Source organism: Muntiacus reevesi, chromosome 3 (assembly GCF_963930625.1).
Source record: "Muntiacus reevesi chromosome 3, mMunRee1.1, whole genome shotgun sequence".
NCBI classification, from domain to species: Eukaryota; Metazoa; Chordata; class Mammalia; order Artiodactyla; family Cervidae; genus Muntiacus; species Muntiacus reevesi.
In genome coordinates, this window is record NC_089251.1 from 97,059,805 (window position 1) to 97,082,908 (window position 23,104).

At 43.4% G+C, this 23,104-nt stretch overlaps 1 protein-coding gene across 1 annotated transcript; it reads left to right on the forward strand.

Annotated features, from left to right (window-relative positions):
• The first annotated feature begins 322 nt into the window (after nt 1-322).
• LYG1 (lysozyme g1) lies at nt 323-19,106 on the forward strand. The gene is made up of 6 exons (XM_065927435.1): nt 323-349; nt 10,138-10,204; nt 14,988-15,092; nt 15,973-16,166; nt 18,662-18,794; nt 18,988-19,106. The coding sequence occupies exons 2-6, from the start codon at nt 10,162-10,164 to the stop codon at nt 19,104-19,106; spliced, it is 594 nt and encodes a 197-aa protein (XP_065783507.1). The 5' UTR covers nt 323-349; nt 10,138-10,161.
• Nucleotides 19,107-23,104: the final 3,998 nt, after the last annotated feature.

Consider the following 23,104-nt stretch of genomic DNA (forward strand, 5'->3'; position numbering starts at 1 on the left):
GTAATAAGCAACTTTCTGTGGCCTTGACTGATGCAGGTTCCTAAATCACGGTAGTCCTCAGAGATGCCATTAAATTTAAGAAAGGGTCTCTATCTTCTCTGAAGAGTTATAGGATATAAGGTTGAAGGCAAACAAGTCCACCTTACCTGACCTCTGCCCCCATGCTGATGTGGTCATCTGAATAAACCGTTTCATTATTGTTATATTACAGTCTCCGCAACCATAAAATAAGGGTGATGATGATGTCTGCTTAGTGACTAAACAACAACAGCAACAATTCATCACAAGGGCACTACAACAGCACATGTGAAAGTATCTGATACCCTGGGAAGTGACCCATCACTGTGAGGTATGACTGGGTGATCCCTTGGGTAGGTTCCCACATTTGGGCTATTTGACACAAATTGCATGAGTCACAGCATCTAAGAATTTTATTGGTTCCTGAATACGACAGTTTCATTGGTCTCACACTTCCATGCCTGTGGACAAAGAACTCAGAGTTACTTCGTCAGTGTGTTATAGGCTGGCTAATAAATTCTATGGAGTTTTATGACTTGTACATGAAAGGCTGGATGTTGGCTCCAGGAGGAGCCAGCAGTTTAGCCTCTTAGTCCTACAGAGGTCAGAAAATCATCAGCAAATAAATGGCAGTGAACTTCTTGAGGGCAGAGGCTGTGTCTTATTAAATATTTTATTCCTGGCATAAACCCAGTGGTTGGCACATTGCAGGTACTAAGTAAATACTCATTTAATGGAGGAACAGAAATACTTTGAAAGGGATATTGTTGTTACTTGCTTCCTGGAATTGCTTTTCTCTATAACCAGCCTAGGCATTTTTTTATTTGCCTTGCTTTTGTATTTTTTTTTTTGTTAACACAAGGTCAATATTTTATTTCACTCTTATTGGAGAAAAGGCATCATATGAATATAAATAGAAAATGCACAAAAGTGCCTATGTCAGGTTCATAATTCAAATGCCAAATTATTATTTTTCTTTATAAAAACTAGAAGTAATCAGAACAAATTAAAGGTCCAGCCTTCATTCATAGGCAATCTCCCTAATGCTTTCAGGCAAAAAAATTTTTCTGGTCCATGTAATAGAAGTTTTTGACAATTGAGAAGTATTTTTCTTGGAGATTTTATTATGTATAAGAGGAAAGCCAGTAAAATATGTGTTTATATGTCTGAATTTATATAGGTACTCACATGTTTGTAAACTGGTATTAAATCATTGCTCTTAACACACAAGGGGACTTCATAACTTAGGGATGTGTCAAGCCAAAGATTTTAAAAGTAGGCTTGCAAAATAAAAGATTTTCCCCCAGAGAAAAACAAGCACGGAAGTACCTCTCAATGAACTGGAGCTTGACTACTAAGAACAAGACAATTCTCTGAATTCTAGAGCTGGCAGGAGGCTTCTTGTGAGCAAGATTGATCAAAATACCTCTCTTCTGCCAGCAATCACTGACAAGAAAAGCAGTTAGGTTTCAAATTGTCCTTGCAGCAACCAGCACCATATTTAGACATGATACCTTTTCCCATCCGACAGGTTTTGGTAGTCAAATTTTTCTTAGACTGAAATTTCAATCATAGCTTTCCTTCACATTGACTTCATTGAAAACTGGAAGATATGGACTTTTGAAATGAGAGTATAGACCTTTCTTTCTGAGGACGGCAGCCTACACTGTGAAAAGAAATAGAAAAAAAAAATCATCCATAAATTCTGTGTTCAATGTGTGAAAAAAAGCTTGCATAGATTTTATTGTTCCTGGTGTTTTGACTAGTCTTTGATAAAGAACAGGCTTCCCCAGTGGCTCAGTGGTAAAGAATCCACCTGCAATGCAGGAGATGCAGGTTCAGTCCCTGGGTCAGGAAGATACCCTGGAGGAGGGCATGACAACCCACTTCAATATTCTTACCTGAAGAATCTCATGGACAGAGGAGCCTCACAGGCTACAGTCCATGGGGTCTAAAAGAGTCGGACACGACTGCATGCATGCATGGAAGAGCGATAATAAGGCTTATATGACTATAGGATCTCTTCAAATGAATGCAAAGATTCTACAGGTGCACATCAGATCAGATCAGTTTCTTCCTTGTTCTTAGAAAAGCAAAAAAGATCCTTCCAGTATATGGAAACGGGAAAATCGTCTTCATCCTACCCACAGAATGAGTATGCCACACCCAGTATCTAAGGGGTACATTCTGTGAGACTGTACCCCAAGTGTGTGTCTGACACCAGCCTCAGGAGAGGGCAGGAAGAGCTGCCAAGGGACTTCCCTTGTGGTCCAGTGGCTAAGACTAGGGTCAGGGAACTAGATCCTGCATGCTGAATCTAAGAGTTTGCAAGCTGCAACAAGGATTGAAGATCCAAGACACAGCGCAGCCAAATAAATAAGCATAAATATTTTAAAAAAAAGAAGAATTGAATGCCACCTGGAGCAGCATCTAGGGTAAAACAGGTTTGGCTCTTAGCCTAAACCTGGGTTCCAAGCTCCGCCCCTCCATTTGTTCCCTTCTAGACACAGAGCCCCCAAAGCCTAAAGCCCTCAGAATTTCCTCGGTGATGAGAACCATAAAGTTGTCTTTTGTTATTTTAATGAAAGACCCCAAGGATGGGGGCTGGTTGCCAGGGAATCAATCAAGTGATCAGAGGATTGGAACTTCCAATCCCACTGAGGGGAGAGGGGCTGAAGATTGAGCTCAGTCACCAATAATCAGTGATTTAATCAATCCTACCTCTGCAACGAAGCCTTCATAAAACCCAGAAGGAGAGGAGTTGTAGAGCTTCTGGGCTGGTGAGCATGTGGAGTTCAGGGAGAGGGTTCCCAGCACAAGGGGAGCTCTGCATCCCTTCCCCAGCCCTTGTCCTAGGGCATCTTATCCATAGGGCTGTTCCTGAGTTACACCTTTTATAACAAACTGATGATCTTGTAAATAAAAAGTTCTCGAGTTCTATGACCCTTCTAGCAAATTAATGGAACCCAAGGAGAGGTCATTGGCATCTCTGATCTACAGCAATATGTCAGAAGTCCAGATGCACCCTGAACTTACAACTGGCTTCTGAAGTTGGAAGTGGGAGCAGAAGGCAGTCTTATAGGACTTAGACCTTAATCTGCGGGATCTGATTTCCAGGTAGATAGTATCAGAATTGAGTTAAATTGTAAGACTCAGCTGGTGTCACAGAACTACTTGAATGGAACAAAACTCACACAGTGGAATTGGTGTCAGAATTATAGAAGTGTGGCAGGGAATATCTTGAGCTGTTTCTATTTAGTCTCACTTAAGAGCAAGTTCAACAAGCTATTTTTCCAATACTTCCTCCAGCTTCCCTACTGGGTGTCCGCCTGGTCTTTGAAGGGAAGTTTGTCCATAAAGACTTGCTGAAGACTGAACAACGCCTGAGGGCATCAGTGGGCATCATTTATGTGGAGCTGTTGCCAGGCAACATGAGGGCTGCCAACCAGGGGAGAGCCTTCCAGGATGCTGATATGCGCCTTCAGCACTGGGTTAAATGGGCCCTGGGGACATGATGCCCTCACAGATGAGCCCAGGGCTTTTCCAAATTTCCACACATTCTAATGAATTTGAGTTGTGATGGGTGTGTGCTAGACCTTGGTAGACAAAATAGAGAGGATTCTATGGTTTGGTAGGGATATGGTTTATAATAGGGTATGCTATTTATCTCCTTTTTTAAAAAAAAGTGTTTTTCTTGATGTGGACCATTTTTAAAGTCTTCATTGAATTTATTACAGTATTGCTTCTGTCTTATGTTTTGGTATTTTTGGCCATGAGGCATGTGGGATCTCAGCTCCCTGATTAGGATTGAAATTGCACTTCTTGCATTGGAAAGTGAAGTATTAACCCCTGGATCACTAGGGAAGTCCCTATTTACCTGCTTTTCATGCCAACTCTGCCAACAACAGAGAGATCAGCGTTCTCACACCCTCTCCACAAATGTGAAAATCAGGAACTCTTGGTCTCTGGGTCTAGATGCTTACTCAGAAGACCCTGCCCTCTTGTAACCCCACCATCTCTGCCCCAGGGAGAGAACCAGGAAATCCGAGTCTCCAAAGTCTGGGTCATAGATAGAGACATAGATAGTGACTTCCCCAAGTCATAAAAATCCATTGGTTCTTTTATTCATTTCAGCAACATCTGCCAAATACCTCTTAGGTGCCATTTAGATGATATAGGAAAAAAGACCCAGGCTTTGCTCTCAAGTTGTTTTCAGGCTGAAATATCCTCCAGGCAAAATGGAACCCAAGATAGGATGTGGGGTTGGAGACTGGATCTGAACCTGGGTGAGACTAAAGGAACTCTTTCTGCGTTGACTGATTCAGCAAGTATTTACTGAATACACACTTACAATGTGCCATACTCCGATCTGGAATCTGAGGATTCAGTCATGAATTAAGCTGCCAAGTTCACTGCCCTCATGGAGCCAACATTCCAATTGTGGCAGAGTAGGGGGCTGGGGAAAAGGCAGGGGATGCAGAAGAGACAGATCAGCAAGTCAGCCAATGAGCAAGCTGCTTATTCCATGGGTTGAGCATCTCATAGGTGCTGGGCAAGGTGTCAGGTGCTGGAGTTGTAAAGACTAAGGAGACGCCGATCCGGTCCCCAAGGGTGTTTCCCTCAAAGGGAGGGGCCTGTCCATAGGCACAGAGCAAACAGTGAGGCTGTTTGGTGGCAATCAAGCCATTCAGTAGAAATAGGGCATAGGGTATGGCGATGCAGGAGGCGCCCTCTTTTAATTACGAAATTCATCCCTTGGGCAATCTGGGACAAAGTCTTTCCTTGAAATTTCATATAAACCCTCTCGAAGTATTTATTGGGGTAGACATTTAGGAACAAACTGTAAGTATCGGATGAGTACAAAAGAGCATCATTCAACCTAAGGCGTGGCTCTTGTTGCCTAAAATACACACCAAAAATAAGAGCTTCTAATACTCCAAATTCAATTCAATTCATCCCTCCCTTTCTTCCTTCTTCCCTTCCTTACTTCCTTCTCTTACCTGACCCCATTCCCAGAAATTGGTGAAAATAAAAACAAGTGTAGGATCTGAAGGGGCTTTCCCAATAGCTCAGCAGTAAAGCATCCACCTGCAATGCAGGAGACATGAGAGGCATGGGTTCAATCCCTGGGTTGGGAAAATCTACTGGAGAAGGAAAGGCAACCCACTCCAGTATTCTTGCCTGGAGAACTCCATGGACTGAGGAGTCTGGTGGGCTGTAGTCCATAGGGTCACAAAAGAATCAGACATACTGAGCACCCACACACGTAGGACCTGAAAGTATCAAAGTGAATAGAACTAGGATCTGCCCTCTTAGGTGTGGTCAGGAACTAATTGATTAATGTTTACAAAATGTCAGAACATTCCTGAATAAAAGGCCCTATATAAGTTCAAAGTCTTTATAATTATTTTGATGATTACTATAATTTGTAAGACTTAGCCATAACTCTCTTCTCAAGAGGATGAAGTCAACACTTTTTGAAAGAGGAAGCAGGCCAGGGACTCTATATAAGTGGAGATGGGCTGATGGGTTCTAGGAACAAGAGCTTACTGAAGACAGGTGAGTGGTGGAACCCTGCTCAGGCCTATTTTGTATGAAAAATTGATAAACTGATAATGATTGTGAGTCTGCTGCTAAGTAAATAAGAAAAGTTGGAGTCAGAGAAAACTCAAGAAGCTTGCAAGGAAAACCCAAGTGGTAAAAGATTATATAGATGATAGAATGATTTTTTAAATAATACTTAGACATGTTTAGACTTCTTTTAATTAAAAATGTATTAACAGTTAGTTTTGGATTTGTTGTTGTTTAGTTGCTAAGTTCTGTCCAACTCTTTTGCGACCCCATGGACTGTAGTCCACCAGGATTTTCTGTCCATGGGATCTCCCAGGCAAGAATACTGGAGTGGGGTGCCATTTCCTACTCCAGGGGATCTTTACAGACCAGAGATCAAACCTGCATTCCTGTATTGGCAGGGGGATTCTTTACTGCTGAGCCAGTAAAGAAGGGAAGGGACCATGGGCAAGAGACAAAAATGGAGAACATAAATATGTGTGCATTTAACAGGAACTGTGATGGGCCAAATGGGATGTCTTCTTTTGTGAATTCAAGGCCAAAAGACAGAGGTATTTCCATTTTTCCAGATGTAACCCCACCCACCTTAAGTGAGGCTGCTATAACAAACTCCTGTCTTCTCTGGAGGCTGTGAAAGATCGAAGGCCAACAAGTCTAACAGCATAAACTTGGCAGTGTCCAAGAGTCAAAGACTGGACAAGCTTCAAGAGTTTTGGGAGAAAGAGAGACCACAGTCTATTGGACTTGATTGTTGTTCAGAATAGGATATTCCTTAAGACTTCCCTGGTGGTCCAGTGGTTAAGACTTCATGCTTCCACTGCAGGTGAAGTGGATTCAACCCCTGGTTGGGGAACTAAGATCCTGCATGCTGTGTAGTGTAGCAAAAAAAAAAAAAAAAAGAAGAATGGGATATTCCTGGGAAAATCCTCAGCACTGGGAGAGAAACTTCCTGGAGTTCTCAACTCTGGAAATCCCAGATAGGCAAAATGAGGAAAGCAAACACAAGGGCCAAAGGGATAGAAAGAACTCCCTCCTAGATTTCTATCGACCAGGAAAGGATTTGCCTGCAGAGAGTGGAAAGAAGAGCTTGAACCTTCCAGGTTGGTTCCTTGCTCAGCAGTCCAAATTCACAGAATACATATTTTCACAGAGCATGCGAAAATGCAACTCTGCAAAAAGTGAGCTTAGAAGGCGGCTTGTGTTTGACTCAAGAAAACATGATCCTAATGGCAGAAACATTCTCTATGTGTGACTGTCATTGCTGTTATTTTAATTTCAAGGCCTGTTGGTGTATAGCAGTCTGTGGGAGTGTGCAAGGAGGGAGAGAAAGAGAGGAGATGGTATCAGTACAGATGCTGTTATCAGTAGAAAGGCCTGTCAGTCCACACGGGCAAGAGACCTGAGACAGCATTAAAGCCAGGGTCAGGGTGTACAGAGAAGTTCTCAATCCCCCCAGGACCAAATGGGGTGGGGCATGATGGGGCAGGGCCACCTCCGTCTCCCAGCACCTTAGAATGTTAACATGGCACCTTTTCCAGACAGGTTGGAAGGCCCCAAAGACTGGGGATGCCTGTGGTTCAAGATTTATGGGGACATCTGGGAGAACATTTGTGGAAAACAGATGGGGGCTCTCTGGTGAGAGAAGTGCAAAGATCTTTATTTCCACTTTTCCAAGAAACGTTGCTTAACTGAGGAGGAAATGGTCTATGATGCCTTACAGATCCAAACCTGCTTTAAGGATTACAAAGTGCTCAGTGGAGGGAGGGTGAGGGGAGGCCACCAGGACCTAAACTAGCTCCCAGGGGTGTTGAGGTTGTCAGGACCTAAACTAGCTCCCAGGGGTGTTGAGGTTGTCAGTTTCCAGGGCACTCCCCAGTTTGACACCCCCATGCTGTCTGTCACTGTTTTGCTCTCAGGAAGGGAGCAGAGGGTTGACATGCTTGGCATCACAACTGACTGGACACTTTGATAGTTGTTCCAAGTGGTGGAAGCCACAGGGTATGACCAGATCAGTCCTGGGTGACTTGTGGACAGTCCTCACATACACTCCAGTGACGCCTCAACACTCTTTTCTGAACATGGACCACTTTTTGGCACCTGGAAAGTTGGGTCACAGAGTTTGGGTTGCTCACTAAGCTGAGTTGACATCTTATTGTCACTTCTTGCTCCTTTCTGATATAATTGGAACAAAAAAAGAAAGTGACTCTGTGTTCCTAAGTCACTGGCATGTGTGTTTACATAGTCTCTTTGCATTCAAGAGTGTACTCAACACACATTTAGTTCCATGCTTGGAAAATGAGACAAGCTTTCATATTGCAATAAAAGCTAAGTTCTTCTACTTTGGTTTCCAAGAAGTATTTTTGCTCCTTGGAAAAGCAGTAAAAAGAGCAAAATACTCTGGCTTTAGCAACTGGATGCAAGCAGTGCTTTTTTCTGATGTGTCCTTTCCAGAAAGCCAGTGAGAAGCCTCTGTAAAGATGCACTTTCATGAAACTCTGAGCTTTTCCTGCACCTACAGGACTCTTTATTCTTTCTCCTGGGCCAGAGTGCCCTCTTTCTTGCAGTGCTGGGGGCTCAGTGGCTGATTCCTGTCAGGTGACTGAACCTGAGAGTTCCTGCAGACACAGCTGAGATTCCAAGCTCCTGTATCTTTCTGGTGTTTTGGACTGAGCACGACATTTTCTGCTCAGCTAAGGGAAATCAAATAGACCGTCTCGATTTTGTAGGGAAGAAAAATGAGAAGCATGGCTTTTGTTTGTTCCAATAACTTTCTTAATACCTCTTCTTCATCTTGGGACATATTCTCATCCCGGGTGTTTAGAAGGAACTGCCCAAACGACTAACTTTCAAACAAAAAAAGATGAAAAGAGCACTACAAAAGTGCTGAGTACATATTTATACTCACACTCTACTTGTAATGATAGTAATAAATCAAAATGATGGTAGCCAAGCTCAGCTTACCAAGGGAGATGATGGGAGGAGCTTGCGGTGGGAGGGGTTGGTGGAAAGTGGAGGCTTTGGGGCAGGTGGCTGGCTCTTTAGGCATTCCCTGGGGTCAACAACAATTTGTCCTGGGTGGCATTTGTGTGTTCATTCAGTAGCTACTAGGGGAACCAGGGCTCTTTATACATGAAGAAGATGATTGGAATAATGGTTGGGATGAGAATGAACTTGAGAGCAAGTGCCTAATGGTGATCAGTTGTCTGATCTCTTGTCTGCCGAGCCCACTATGAATTCAGTCCTGGACTCTGACCATGACCTGACTTCATGCGGGTTTAACTTTACTGGCAGAAATAGCCTGCTTATTGGTATCCCCAGGCTCTGGCCCAGGTCTGTTCTTGCCTAGGCAGAGAGAGAACAGGGAACATGGCTCAAGGAGACCAAAGGGGTTTGAGATGCCCAGGCTAGGGGCTTAGAGGAGTGGGAATGTCTTCCAGCTTCTTCTTTATTTTTATTTTTTAATTAGAGGATAATTACTTTATAATATTATGATGGTTTTTGCCATCCATAAACATGAATCAGCCATAGGTATACATATGCCCTTCCCTCTTGAACATCCCTCCCACCTTCCTCTCCATCCCACCCATCTAGGTTGTTACAGAGCACTGGTTTTGGGTTCCCTGCATCATACAACAAATTCCCACTGGCTATCTATTTTACATATGGTAATGCATGTTTCAATGCTATTCTCTCAAATCATCACACCCTCTCCTTCTCCCACTGTTTCCAAAAGTCTGTTCTTTCTGTCTGTGTCTTCTTTGCTGCCCTGAAAGTAGGATCATCAGTACTATCTTTCTAGAGTCCATATATGTGCATTAACATAAAATATTTGTTTTTCTTTTTCTGACTTTTTCACTCTGTATAATAGGCTCTAGGTTCATCCACCTCATCAGAACTGACTCAAATAAGATTCCATTGTGTATATGTACTACATCTTCTTTATCCATTCGTCTGTCGATAGACATCTAGGTTGCTTCCATGTCCTAGTTATTGTAAATAGTGCTGCAGTGAACAGCCAGATCCTTCTTAAAGCAAAGACAATGGCAAGGCACTGAGGAAAGTGTAACCTTTCCTCTAACCTAAAGGAAAAAGACCCCAAGTAAATGAACCACTAATATAAAATTCTCCTTTTGGCAATTATATTTTGATAATGAGGAGGCTACTAGGGCAAGGCAGAAACATCAGAAATTTCCTTTTCAAGATCTGTGGTCAGGTCAGCATGTTTCTCCATGTTGAGAATCAGAGTATCTTGGTTTCTTGAAAGAATCAAGTATTGAAAGTATTCTGTAGCCTGACAGTATCTTGAGTCTCTGTGGGCTGAGCAGGAGCCTCATCACTTTTAATTAAAAGGACAGATGGAGCACAAGTCCCAGTTCAACTTATTTCATTCTGACTCCAATAATTAATTTTCTTATTCAGACATAGGGACACTGTCTGAAGGGACACTTCATTCTTTTCACACCTTTCCATAGAAACAGTACATAGTGTTATCATGACAATTGATATTTTCACATCTTCAAGCTAATTTCTATTTAAAAATCCCTTCAGGACCTGTGGAGCCAAGTCATTGATATGTCTGTGTTGTGGCTGCTCCTGGGCCTCCTTGTCCTTACAGGTGAGTGTGCTCCGTTTCCCCAAATGACCCTGGAGATGGGAGAGATAAGCATGGGAATACAGTGGTGTTTCTGATACTTAAAACTGCAGTGGGGAAAAAACTGTTCAACTGTTCAAGCTGTTCAACAAATCCTGGGGTTGGTAACAGCCATCACAGTCTCTTCCCAGATGCCTCACAAAAGGAGGGAGCTCTCCAGAATGAGGGGTGGGCTTACAGCAGCACCGCTTGAGGCCAGACTTTAAATCTATACCATTGAACAATGCTCACTGTTCCTCTATAAAAATTCTTTCACCAAAAGTACTTACTGAATTTGTTAATAGGCCATATATTTCTACAGAAGGATTAAGGTGATTTACCACTGTAAAACTAATGTAATTCAACAGAAAACTAGCATTTTGGGGATCAAGGAGATGTGACTCAGTTAACCACTGAGGCTGACATTGTTGCCATGCTTGAATTTCAGATTTGGTCCTAAGGTTCCTTGCAACTGGGGCAAAGAGGAAAAGGTCATGTTTTTTGACAAAGAAAAAGAGGAAGCATAGTGTCTTAAGAGAAGCAAATTTTTTTTTCCTGGATCTGAAATTTAAAAATTTTTCAAATGGGGCCAGCTTTACATTCATTCCTTTCTTTCTTGACCCACAAATTCAAGAAGTACTTTTAAAAAATTTTACAAGGAATTTGGGACCATAAGAAACTAGGGAAGAGGAGACAGATGGTGGAATAGAAGGATGTGAGCTCACCTCTTCTTACGGAAACACCAAAATCACAACTAATTGCTGAACAAGCATCAACAAAAAAATGCTAGAACCTATCAAAAAAGATATCCTACATCCAAAGACAAAGAAGGAGCCTCAATGAGATGGGGGGGCACAATCTGATAAAATCAAATCCCATACACGCCAGGTGGGTGACCCACAAGCTGGAAAATAATCAGTCCACCAAAGTTCTCTCACCTGGAATGAAAATTCTGAGCCCATGTCAGGGTCCCCAGCTTAGGAGTCTGTCAATGGGAGGAGGAACCCCTGATGAATTTGCCTTTGAATGTCAGTGGGGTTTGATTGCAGGAATTTCACAGGACTGGGGTAACTGAAACTCCACTCTTGAGGGTGTACATAAGGTCTCGTGCACACCAGGAATCAGGGTAAAATGCAGTGACCTCATCAGAGATGGGGTCAGACTTACTTGCTAGCATTGGATGGTCTCTTGTGGAGGTAGGGGGAGTGGCTCATTGTGAAGACAAGGATACTAGTGGCTGCAGTTCTTGGCATGAGCCCTCTTGGAGGCCACCATTTTCTCACCAAGACCTGGCCCCACTCAACAGCTGGTAGGCTCCAATTCTGGGAGGCCTCAGGCCAAACAACCAACAGAGTGGGAACAGAGCCCCACCCATCAGCAGACGGGCTGTTTAGAGTTATCCTGAGCACACAGCTGTCTGACAAACTATACTCCTTGACACATCCCTATCCACCACCAGAAGGACAAGACCCAATTCCACTCACCAGTGGTCAGGTTCCAGTTCCTCCCACCAGGAAGCTTGCACAAGCCTCTCAGCCTCATCCACCAGGGGGCAGACAGCAAGAACTACATTCCTGCAGCCTACAAATCAGAAACTGCAATCACAGAAAGTTAGACAAAATTAGACAGCAGAGGAGTATGTTCCAGATGAAGGAACAAGATAAAACCCCAGAAGAACAACTGAAGTGGAGTGAAGTGGAAATAGGCAATCTACCTGAAAAAGGATTCACAGTAATGATAAGAAAGGTGACCCAAGACCTTGGAAAAACAATGGCAGCACAGATCAAGAAGATACAAGAAATGTTTAATAAAGACCTAGAAGAAATAAAGAGCAAACAGAGGTGAACAATACAATAACTGAAATGAAAAATACACTAGAAGGAATCAATAGCAGAATAAATGAGGCAGAAGAACAGATAAGTGAGCTGGAAGACAGAATAGTGGAAATCACTGCTGCAGAACAGAATAAAGAAAAAAGAATGAAAACAAATGAGAACTGTCTAAGAAATCTCTGTGAAAACATTTAATGCACCAACATTCACATTATTGGGGTCCTAAAAAGAGAAGAGAAAGCAAGAGAAAGGACCTGAGAAAATATTTAAAGAGATAATAGCTGAAAACTTTCCTAACATGGGAAAGGAAGCAGTAACTCAAGTCCAGAAATAGCAGAGTCTATGGAGGAATATGCTGCTAACATATAGTAATCAAACTGACAAAAATTAAAGACAAAGAAAAAATACTAAAAGCAATAAGGGAATAGTAACAAATAATGTATAAGGGAACTCACATAAGATTATCAGCTGATTTCTCAGCAGAAACTCTTCAGGCTAGAAGGGCATGATATATTTAAAGTGATGAAAGGGAAGAAACTACAACCAAGAATACTCTACCCAGCAAGGCTCTCATTCAGATCAAACAAAGAAATCAAAAGCTTTACAGACAAAAGAATTTGGCACCATCAGACCAACTTGGCAACAAATCCTAAAAGAACTTCTCTAGGTGGAGAAGAGAAGGCCACAACTAGAAAAAAAAATTACAAATAAAAAAGCTCACCTGTAAAGGCAAACATACAGTAAAGGTAGGAAATCATCTGTACACAAATATGATATCAGAACCAGCAAGTGTGAGAAAAGGAGTGCACAAACGCAGGATATTGGAAATGCATCTGAAATTAGAAGACAGCAACTTAAAATAATCTTGTTTATATACTGCTATATCAAAATCTCATGGTAACTGCAAACCATAAATCTACAGTAGGTACACACACAAAAAAGAAAAAGGAATCTAAACACAACACTAAAGTTGGTAAAAAAAAATCACAGTAGAAGAGAACAAAAGAGGAAGGGAACAAAAAGGAGCTACAAAAACAAATCCAAAACAATTAACAAAATGGTAGTAAGAACATGGTGGTGGTGGTGATTCAGTAGCTAAGTCGTGTCCAACTCTTGCAACCACATCGACTGCAGCCTGCCAGGCTCTTCTGTCCATGGGATTCTCCAGGCAAGAATACTTGCAAGTGGATTGCAAGTGGATTATTTTATCGCTGAGCCACCAGAGAAGCCCTACGTATTGATAGTTACCTTTAACATAAATAGATTAAATGCTCCAACCAAAAGACACAGACTGGGTGAATGAATACAAACACAAGATCCGTACAGATGTTATCTACAAGTGACCCATTTCAGATCTAGGAAAACATACAGACTGAAACTGAAAGGATGGAAAAAGGTATTCCATGCAAATGAAAATCAAAAGAAAGCTGGAGTAGCAATATTCACATCAGACAAAATAGACTTTAAAATAAAGACTGTTACAAGAGAAACAAAAGGAACTTTGGGGAGCATATCATATAATGTGACTAGGAAGAGGCTACAGGGCAAGGAATAATGAGTAAGACAACCAACTACTATTAAGGGTATTTGTCACCAATTATAAAGATAAAAGTGCACTGATTAAAAAATAAACAAGAAAATGTTGGCTTATATAATTTTTAGTACACTCATAAAACATCAAGTCATTTCATTTCCTCATTTCTCTTAGGTTACTCATTGAAAATTTTTAAAGTAGTATTTATTCTAAAATACCTGTATTTTCAGATGTCAACCCCATGAAGCTCTTAATAAGAAATTGGAACTTTAAAATGCATTTACATAAACCTACAGTGGGTTTCCCAGGTGGTGCTGGTGGTAAAGAACCCTTCAGCCAGTACAGGAGACATGAGAGACACAGGTTCAATCCCTGGATTGGGAAGATCTGGAGGAAGATCTTCAAGCCACCCCAGTATTCTTGCCTGGAGAATCCCATGGACAGAGGAGCCTGGCAGGCTACAGTCCATGGGGTTGCAAAGAGTCAGACATGACTGAGCGACTTAGCACACAAACTTACAGTACACAGATATACTTCCCCAAATCTGCATATCATGAAGATTTGATGACATGATCCAGTTTAGTTAAAGATTAAATAAAAAAGAGTAATCTAATGTGAAGTTCTTACAAGCTTACATCAGTGAGATGATTCTGTCAAGGGGCAGTCTTCTGCTCTCTGTAGGTAACTTGTTGCTGGCTCATGTGCCCTCCTGATGTGAACTATAAATTCTAGGGAATGCTCATCCCTCCAGTGGCTGGAATGGGAGTTAGAGAGAGAGACGGAAGGGCACAGAGAGAAAGGAAGAGGGCAGAGGAAGCCTGGTGCAGAGACCTGGTCCCAGACCTCACAATGCATCCTCCCCTCTTTGCTGTCTTAGGCTCCCACCTAGAAGTGTGCCCTAGAGCAGGGGAAGCCAACTCTGGTCCAATCTACCAGCTGTGTCTTCACTTTGACTCTGGTTGAAATCTCAGGGAGATCAGGCTTCATACTATGTGTTTCTCCAGAGCAAGCACAAGTATCTCACCGGACTACAGAGTTAGGAGTATGAGAGAGAAGCTCTGAGGGTTCACCTAAGACACGAGATGAGGACCAGCTTATAGGGAACACAGGATCTCTGCTTTGATTCCAAGACACCTACCCAACAGCACTGTTTAGCTCCAGAGGTTTGCAAGGATTATAACTCCAACTGTTCCTGAAGTCCATGGAAGAAGAGGTGAGACACTAGTTTCTGTAATCACTTAGTCGCCATACTATAAATTTCAGAATGCTTTCCATGGCTGAGTGATTTCTACTGTCACTGATTTTTGTTTGGTTATTTTTATTAATATCACTTCGTAATGGACAGAAGTAGGATCAGAACTCCTAGTTCAGTGTCTCAGACTGACACTTGATTCATTTGTAGGTTCATCGGAAAGCAGCAGTTGGGGATGCTATGGAGACATCCGGACCCTCCACACCCCTGGGGCATCTTGTGGCATCGGAAGGCGTCAAGGCCTGAGCTACTGCGGTATTCATCATCTTTCTGTCCACCCTGCCTTCCTCTTATTCTTCCTCTTTCTCTCAGAAGGTGACTCCTTTCAGCAAGGATGTCTTCCCCAGGACTCTGACGCTTCCCTCAGGAGGCCACCCTATGCCTCTCTGTCCTTTCCCACAGTTTTGATCCTTTCACCATATCCTTCAGGTCCCCGCTGCCTCCCACAGCCCCACCTGGTGGAGTGGTGAAGGGGGTACTAGATGTGGGGTCCCCAGAGCTTGTCTGAGTGTCTGGTTCTGGGGCTTCAGCAAATCACCCAGTTCTCCTCAGTGTCCCCTGGAAGTATAGCACCTACTGTAAGGTGGATGAGAGTGCTTGTGAAACCAGTAAAGTGGACTAGCCAGGTAAACTAGTACTGATCTTCATTTTGTCATTTCTCATTATTTCATAAAAGTTTGAGCTCACATGCTTTCTGGGTGTCATTTTAGGGTAGAAAGGCGGGCAGGGGTGAGCATACCTGTCAGGGAAACTCTCTGAGGACTCCTTGAAGGGTTGGGAGAACTTTTCTCTCGTATTCCGTGTGTGTGGGAGCTGGTTTTCCTGGGTCCCTCTGGGATGCTCAGGGGCCAGTGCTGCGTGTGCCTGTGGAATTACCCAGATGGGCAGAGCAGCCCCGGAGAGCCCATCCAAGGAGCACAAAGGGAACGTCTCTGGGCATAGTGACTCCACTTCAGAGAAAGAGAATTACAACTTCAGGGCTAGGAACGGCCATCAGAGATTTCAGACCAAAACTTGGACTTCTCAGTCCTAGACCACTGCCCGGGTCCCTGGAGTGTATTTTCTCTCCCCTCTTGAGTTCCTGTTTCAGCATAAATCACCTCAACCTGCCTCCTTCCTTCTATGTTTGCTGTAGGAGTTCGTGCTTCTGAAAGGCTGGCTGAAATAGACATGCCGTCCCTCCTGAGATATCGGCCTGTCATGCGTACTGTTGGCCAGAAGTACTGCGTGGACCCTGCTGTGATCGCTGGTGTCTTGTCCAGCCAGTCTCATGGCAGCAACGTCCTGGCCAATGTGGATGGTGTGGGTGATAGAGTCAAGGTGGTACAGGTAACCTGCCATCAGTCATTATACCTCATATGTCACTTCTCACCACCAAGGGGTTCCTTCACATTTGTGAATTTTTTAAGAAATATTTACTTATATTTATTTATTTAGTTGTGCTGGGTCTTAGTTGCACATCTAGTTAGTTGCGGGATCTAGTTCCCTGACCAGGGATTGAATCTGGCTTCCTTGCATTGGGAGCATGGAGTTTAAGCCACTGGATCACCAGGGAATTCAACGTTCAAAAAGTTCAGCATTCAAAAAACTAAGATCATGGTATCTGGTCCCATCACTTCATGGCAAATAGATGGGGAAGCAATGGAAACAGTGACAGACTTTATTCCCTTGGGCTGCAAAATCAATGCAGATGGTGACTGTAGCCATGAAATTAAAAGATGCTTGCTCCTTGAAAGAAAAGCTATGACAAACCTAGATGGCATATTAAAAAGCAGGGGTGTCACTATACTGACAAAGTCTGTATAGTCAAAGCTATGGTTTTTGCCAATAATTATGTATGGATGTGAGAGTTGGCCCATAAAGAATACAGAGAGCCAAAGAATTGATGCTTTCAAACTCTGGTGCTGGAGAAGACTCTTGAGAGTCCCTTGGTTAGCAAGGAGATCAAACCAGTCATTCCTAAAGGAAATTAACCCTGAATATTCAATGGAACTCCCCGGCAGCTCAGATGGTAAAGAATCTGCCTGCAATGCAGGAGACCTGGGTTTGATTCCTCAATCAGGAAGATTCCCTGGAGAAGGAAATGGCAACCTGCTCCAGTATTCTTCTCTGGAGAAGTCCATGGACAGAGGAGCCTGGTGGGCTACAGTCCATGGGTCCACAAAGAGTCAGACACGACTGAGTGACTAACACACACATTCATTGGAAGGACTGATGCTGAAGCTGGAGCTCCAATACTTTGACCACCTAATTCGAAGAGCCAACTCATTGGGAAAGACTGATGCTGGGAAAGACTAAGGAGAGGAGGAGAAGGGGGTGGCAGAGGATGAGATGGTTGGATGGCATCACTGACTCAATGGACATGAGTTTGAGCAAGCTCTGGGACATGGTGAAGGAGAGGAAAGCCTGATGTGCTGCTCCATGGAGTCACAAAGACATGACTTAGCGACTGAACAACAAGATCACCAGGGAAGTCCTCCCCTCTTTTTATTTCCTTCACATGTATTGTAGCCGATGGCTTCCCTGGAGCACAGTCTCATAGAATACAGAGTGAAAGGTGCTCCCTGGAGCTGGAAGAGCCCAGCCCTGCCTGAGAGATGGAACCAGCACTTCTGCCTTGCTTAGAGTCACAGTTTCTTCAACCATACCCTATTCTGGATTTCCAATTAGGTGATGGTGCAAGAGAGAGATCACAGACTGAATTCTTGCTCTGTTGTGTTGTAACCATGTGACCTTGGATAAATCACTTACTCTCCCTGGTTCTCAGTTTCCTCATCAACAAAATGCAATCTCAGAGAATCATTATGAAGATTCAGTGAAACAATGTGAAAAAATAGTTGATATTTGGTGGATTCAACAAATATTGAATTTGTCTTTCCCTTGTCTTCTGTCTACACAATTCTTAGTTGTGAAGATCTGACCAGTATCACTCACAACCAGATAGAACCTTTCAGGGAACTGTTGAATTCCACTCTTAAATTAACTCTGTGCTGGGGAAACTGGGATGACAAAGATGACAATGAGGCTTTTTCCTTTGTATTTCACATTATTGTAGTTGTTGAAAAACCTTTAAGTATTGCAGTCATAATTTAAGCTTTTAGGAAAACATGTTCCTCAATGACCTTTAAACAGGCTCCCCAAAGTATGTGACAATTGACAATTTAGAAGTGCTTTCAAATACTTTATCTTCTTTTGATCTGGGGACTCACCCGGATGGGGTTGGAGGGAGTCAGGGAAGACAAGTCATCCATCCTTTACAAGTTAGCAAGTGGATTTGCGAGGACAGAGTCATTGCTGCAAAGTCACCTGACAGTCGGAAAATGCAGAACTGGGACCGAGGACAACATTAGTGATGTTATCACCAGCGCCATTTCTCCTGCCCTGTTCTGCCTTCTTTCTAAAATCTCATTCTTGGGAAAAGGATGAGCCATCTCTCTTGAAGATGAAGAAATAATGTCCCGGAGTCAGACACTTCTCCTATGTAGGGTGAGACGCACATGGTGTCTAAGAAAAGTCAGAAATAGCTTCAGACGTTCAGATTATCTGGAAGAAGAGTTACCTGTTGTGGGGATGAGGGGGGTTGTGTTTGCAGCATTATAGGAGGGCATCAGACTGGTCCCTACACTGTGTCACCTTTGGTTTCCAGCTGTGTCCATCACCATTACTCTGAAGCCCTTGCCCACACTTGTAGCTTTATTATTTACCCTTGGGGAGATTGAAGGTGGCAATGGTTCTGCCAAAGGAGAAGGAGAGAAAAAGAAGGGAAATGAAAAAGTAACTTTGATCCCAGGAAGCTGCGAGACCCACTGCCTCTCTCCCTGCAGGACCCTGGTCTTTATGCCCCCACATCCTGGATCAGTGAGGCCAAGGTTTCCCGAGTGACTGAAGTCCTGACTGTGAGAATCAAAGAAATCCAGAGGAGGTTCCCAACCTGGACCCCTGACCAGTACCTGAGAGGTGCGTGTTCCCCATGGGTCGGTTTCCCAGCGTGAAATTAACAGGAATGCAATGTAATATGTTGAATCCAATTCCCTCAAACCTCAGTTGCCTCCTGAAAAGCAACTCAGAAAGAGAATTTGAGTTAACTGCTGAGCACCCTGCCACAGTGAAGGGCTGTGGGGTCAGCATTAACCAACATCACAAATTCTAGGTGGACTCTGTGCCTACACGGGAGGTGCTGGCTACATCCGAAGCAGCCAGGACCTGAGCTGTGACTTCTGCAACGATGTCCTTGCACGAGCCAAGTACTTCAAGAGACAAGGCTTCTAAAACTTCAGCTCAAACCCAAGATCCCTATCATGCAGCTGGCCTCAGCCATTACACAAATAAAAGTAGCCAATGAGGCCAATAATTGTGAATCTGAGTTTGCCTGAATGTCATCAAAATAACGTGAATCACATTAAAGAATTATTACCTGCATTTTGTGGTCTGATGTGTGTGTGAATAAAGAGCTGTGTCTCTTTAAAGGTATTTCTATTGGGCTTCCCAGGTGGCTCAGTGGGAGAGAATCTACCTGTCAAGAATCTCCTGCCAAGACACAGGAGACATGGGTTCAGTCCTTGAGTTGGGAAGATCCCCTGAAGAAGGAAATGGCAGTCCACTCTAGTATTCTTGCCTGGGAATTCTCATGGACGAGGAGCCTGGCAGGCTACGGTCCATGGGGCTGCAAAGAGTTGCACATAACTGAGCATATATGTGTGCACATACATGCGTATATGCGTGAGTTGTCATGTGGATTTCCATGAAATGCTTCCTGTACCTCATTGGCTTGCATTGTTGGATTAGGAAATAAAAATACTAGATTCCAGTTAAATTTGAATTCCAGATAAATGATTTTTTTTAGTCCAAGTCCCATGCAATATTTGGAACACAACCTAGATAGTGTACTAAAAAGCAAAGATATCACTTTGTCCAGAAAGGTCCATATAGTCAAGGTTATGGTCTTTCCAGTAGTCATGTATGGATGTGAGAATTGGACCATAAAGAAGGCAGAGAGCCAACCACCAAAGAATTGATGCTTTCAAGCTATGGTACTAGAGAAGAATCTTGACAGTCCTTTGGACAGCAAGGAGATCCAACAAGTCCATCCTAAAGGAAATCAGTCCTGAGTGTTCACTGAAAGGACTGATGCTGAAGCTGAAACTCCAGTACTTTGGTCACCTGATGTGAAGAGCTGATTCATTGGAAAAGACCCTGATGCTGGGAAAGATTGAAGGCAAAAAGAGAAGAGGGCAACAGAGGATGAGATGGTTGAATGGCATCACCGATTCAATGGATATGAACTTGGGCATATTCCAGGAGATGGTGAGGGACAGGAAGGCCTGGGATCCTGCAGTCCATGAGGTCACAAAGAGTTGGACATGAGTTGGTGAATGAACAACAGTCTTCTATCTGAAAATCAAACATAACCGGACATTTGGTTATTGTGTCTGGCAACCCTATCACTGATTTCTTTTAAAAAATTCATAGTTTCAAATTTTTATTGAAAACTTTTAATGAGAAAAAGGGTAAGAGGGTGGCCAGACCCACCTGCTGGGGGAAATAGTTTTGAAACAGTAGGGAAGGTGGCAAGGCACAACCTTTAAAAAAAATAACATAGTCATTGAGGATATAACAAAAACTAGTTAGAACCAGCTGGGTCCAAGAGTGTGAATATGTTACTTCCGATACACCCTGACACTGGGAAAGATTGAAGGCAAAAGGAGAAGAGAGCAGCAGAGGATGAGATGGTTAGATAGCATCACTAACTAATGGACACGAATTTCAGCAAACTCTGGGAAATAGTGCAGGACAGAGGAACCTGGCATGCCGCAGTTCATGGGGGCACAAAGAGTCACATATGACTTAGTGACTTAACAACAAAGACCCTGAGTCTCAGCATATGCCCATTCAAATATATTAGCTAAATGACACACCCCCAGGTACCATGACAGTTCGGAGGTCCACCGTAAAAGGCCAAAAAGTGGGCAGTGGCCCAATTTCTAGAAATCTTTGCCTCTTCTCCAAAATAGTTGTTATAATCCTCTCATTCATTACCCTGTGAAATTACACAGCCCATAAAAGTTGACCAGCCCTTATTTCAGGGCCTCTCACTTTCTGAGATAGCCCATAGTCTGTCTGTGGGGTGTTTCTCCCCAGGCTGCTCTCCCTTCCTGAGACAACCCCATGCACTGGGGTGGCTCTAACTTTTTGATACAGTTTGCATTCTGTTTATGGAATATGTATCTGTCTAAATTAATCCACTTCTTAGCAACCACCTCATCTCTCAATGAATTCTTTCTGTGATGAGACATAAAGAGCCTGACCTTCATTAAGTCCTAAGACCAGGTGTGTGATCTCAATTATTGGGTAGGCCAAAAAGTTTGTTGGGCTTTTTCCTTTACATTTTGTGGAAAAATCCAAATGAACTTTTTTGGGCAACTCAATAAAAACAGTGGGTTCAAGGCCCAATCTCTGATGTGCAGTTTCAATTTCACTTTTAAACTTTGCAGCATTATCTTAACCCCAGGTCTTTCTGACATGTAAGTTCACCTCTTCCTCTCCTCCCCTGGACCACAGTCTTCTACATCGTTTCCCCCAACTCAGTTGAGCTCTCCCCTTGTTTGGGGCACCAGACAGTGTATCCTCAGACTTCCCCCATGGCTCAGCAGTAAAGAATCCACCTGCAAGGTAGGAGCCACAGGAGATGCGGGTTCAATCCTTGGTCAGGAAGATTCCCTGGAGGAGGACACGGCAACCCACTCTAGTAATCTTACTTGAAGAATCCCATGGACAGAGTAGCCTGGCAGGCTACAGTCCATGGGCTCGTGAAGAGTCAGACATGACTGAAGCAACTTAGCACACACATATAGTGATTCCTCAGTTGGAGCTGCCCTCAAGGACTCTGACAACACACTCGCTGCTAAATTAAGTCTCATGTTTGCACGCTATAAAACTACCTATCAACACTTTACAGAGGGTCTTTCTAGAACAACTGTCATCACTTCAAGCAAGAATATATTTTTTAAAACAACAGCTTTGTCTTAGCATGTATGAAGCACTGTATCAGAGGTTCTGCCCTCAGGAACTGTTCAATCACACAACTGAGTTGAGAATAGCAGCCAGCCACATGTGCACCCAAGGTACAGATGCAGGGCAGACACGGGGTGATTGTGTGAGTGCTTACCTTCTGTGCTGAGGGGAACACAGAAGCTACTCGTGGCCATCAGTGTCCTCGAACTCCTCCAGGACTACCGCCTTCTTGTCTCCCAGCCCTCTGCCTTTCAAGGCCAGTCTGAAGCCTGAATCCAGTGAAGGGGTTCTCACTCGGGGCAAGAAGACTGAGAAGCCCTCAGAACACAGCTTTGAAGATTTCCATTTCCCTGGCACTAGGGAGGCGAACTGAGAGGCACTGGTTGCAAGCCCAGATGGGAATCAGTTGGGTGAATAAAGTCCTGAAATCACACCAGGGTAGCTCTTGTAGGCAGATTGCGTAGGGTGTCCCCAGAAAAAAAGAACAAAGCTCTGAAACAGGAGAGAAGGGGGCAGAACACAATCTTTCAAAGGATGAAAGAGCCATTGAGGATGTGACATAATCTGGTTAGAACCAATGAGGTCCAAGATGGCAGAAAAAGAAACTTCCAGTAGACTTTGAACCTCACTATGCGCTCACTGAAATACATCAGTAGAACAACACACTCACAGGTGACATGACAGTTTTGAGCTGACAAAAAGGGACAAAAAGTGGGCAGTGGCCCGATTTCTGGAAATCTCTGCCTCTTCTCCAAAATAGTTGGAATAATCCTCTTAATTGTTAGCCTATGAAATTACCCAACCTGTAAAAACTAACCACCGCACATTTCAGGGCCTCTTGTCTTCTGAGATGGCCCACACATTCTGTCTGTAGGGTGTATTTCTCCCAGGACCATTCTTATTTTCTGAGACAACCCCATTCCCTGGGGCCACTTATGACCATACGGATGGACCTAAGAAGAGGTGGCAAGAATACACAGAACTATACAAAAAAGATCTTCATGACCCAGTTAACCCTGATGTTGTGATCACTCACCTAGGGCAAGACATCCTGGAACGCAAAGTCAAGTGGGTCTTAGGAAGCATGACTATGAACAAAGCTAGTGGAGGTGATGGAATTCCAGTTGAGCTATTTCAAATCCTAAAAGATGATGCTATGAAAGTGCTGCACTCAATATGCCAGCAAATTTGGAAAACTCGGCAGTGGCTGCAGGACTGGAAAATGTCAGTTTTCATTCCAGTCCTAAAAAGGCAAT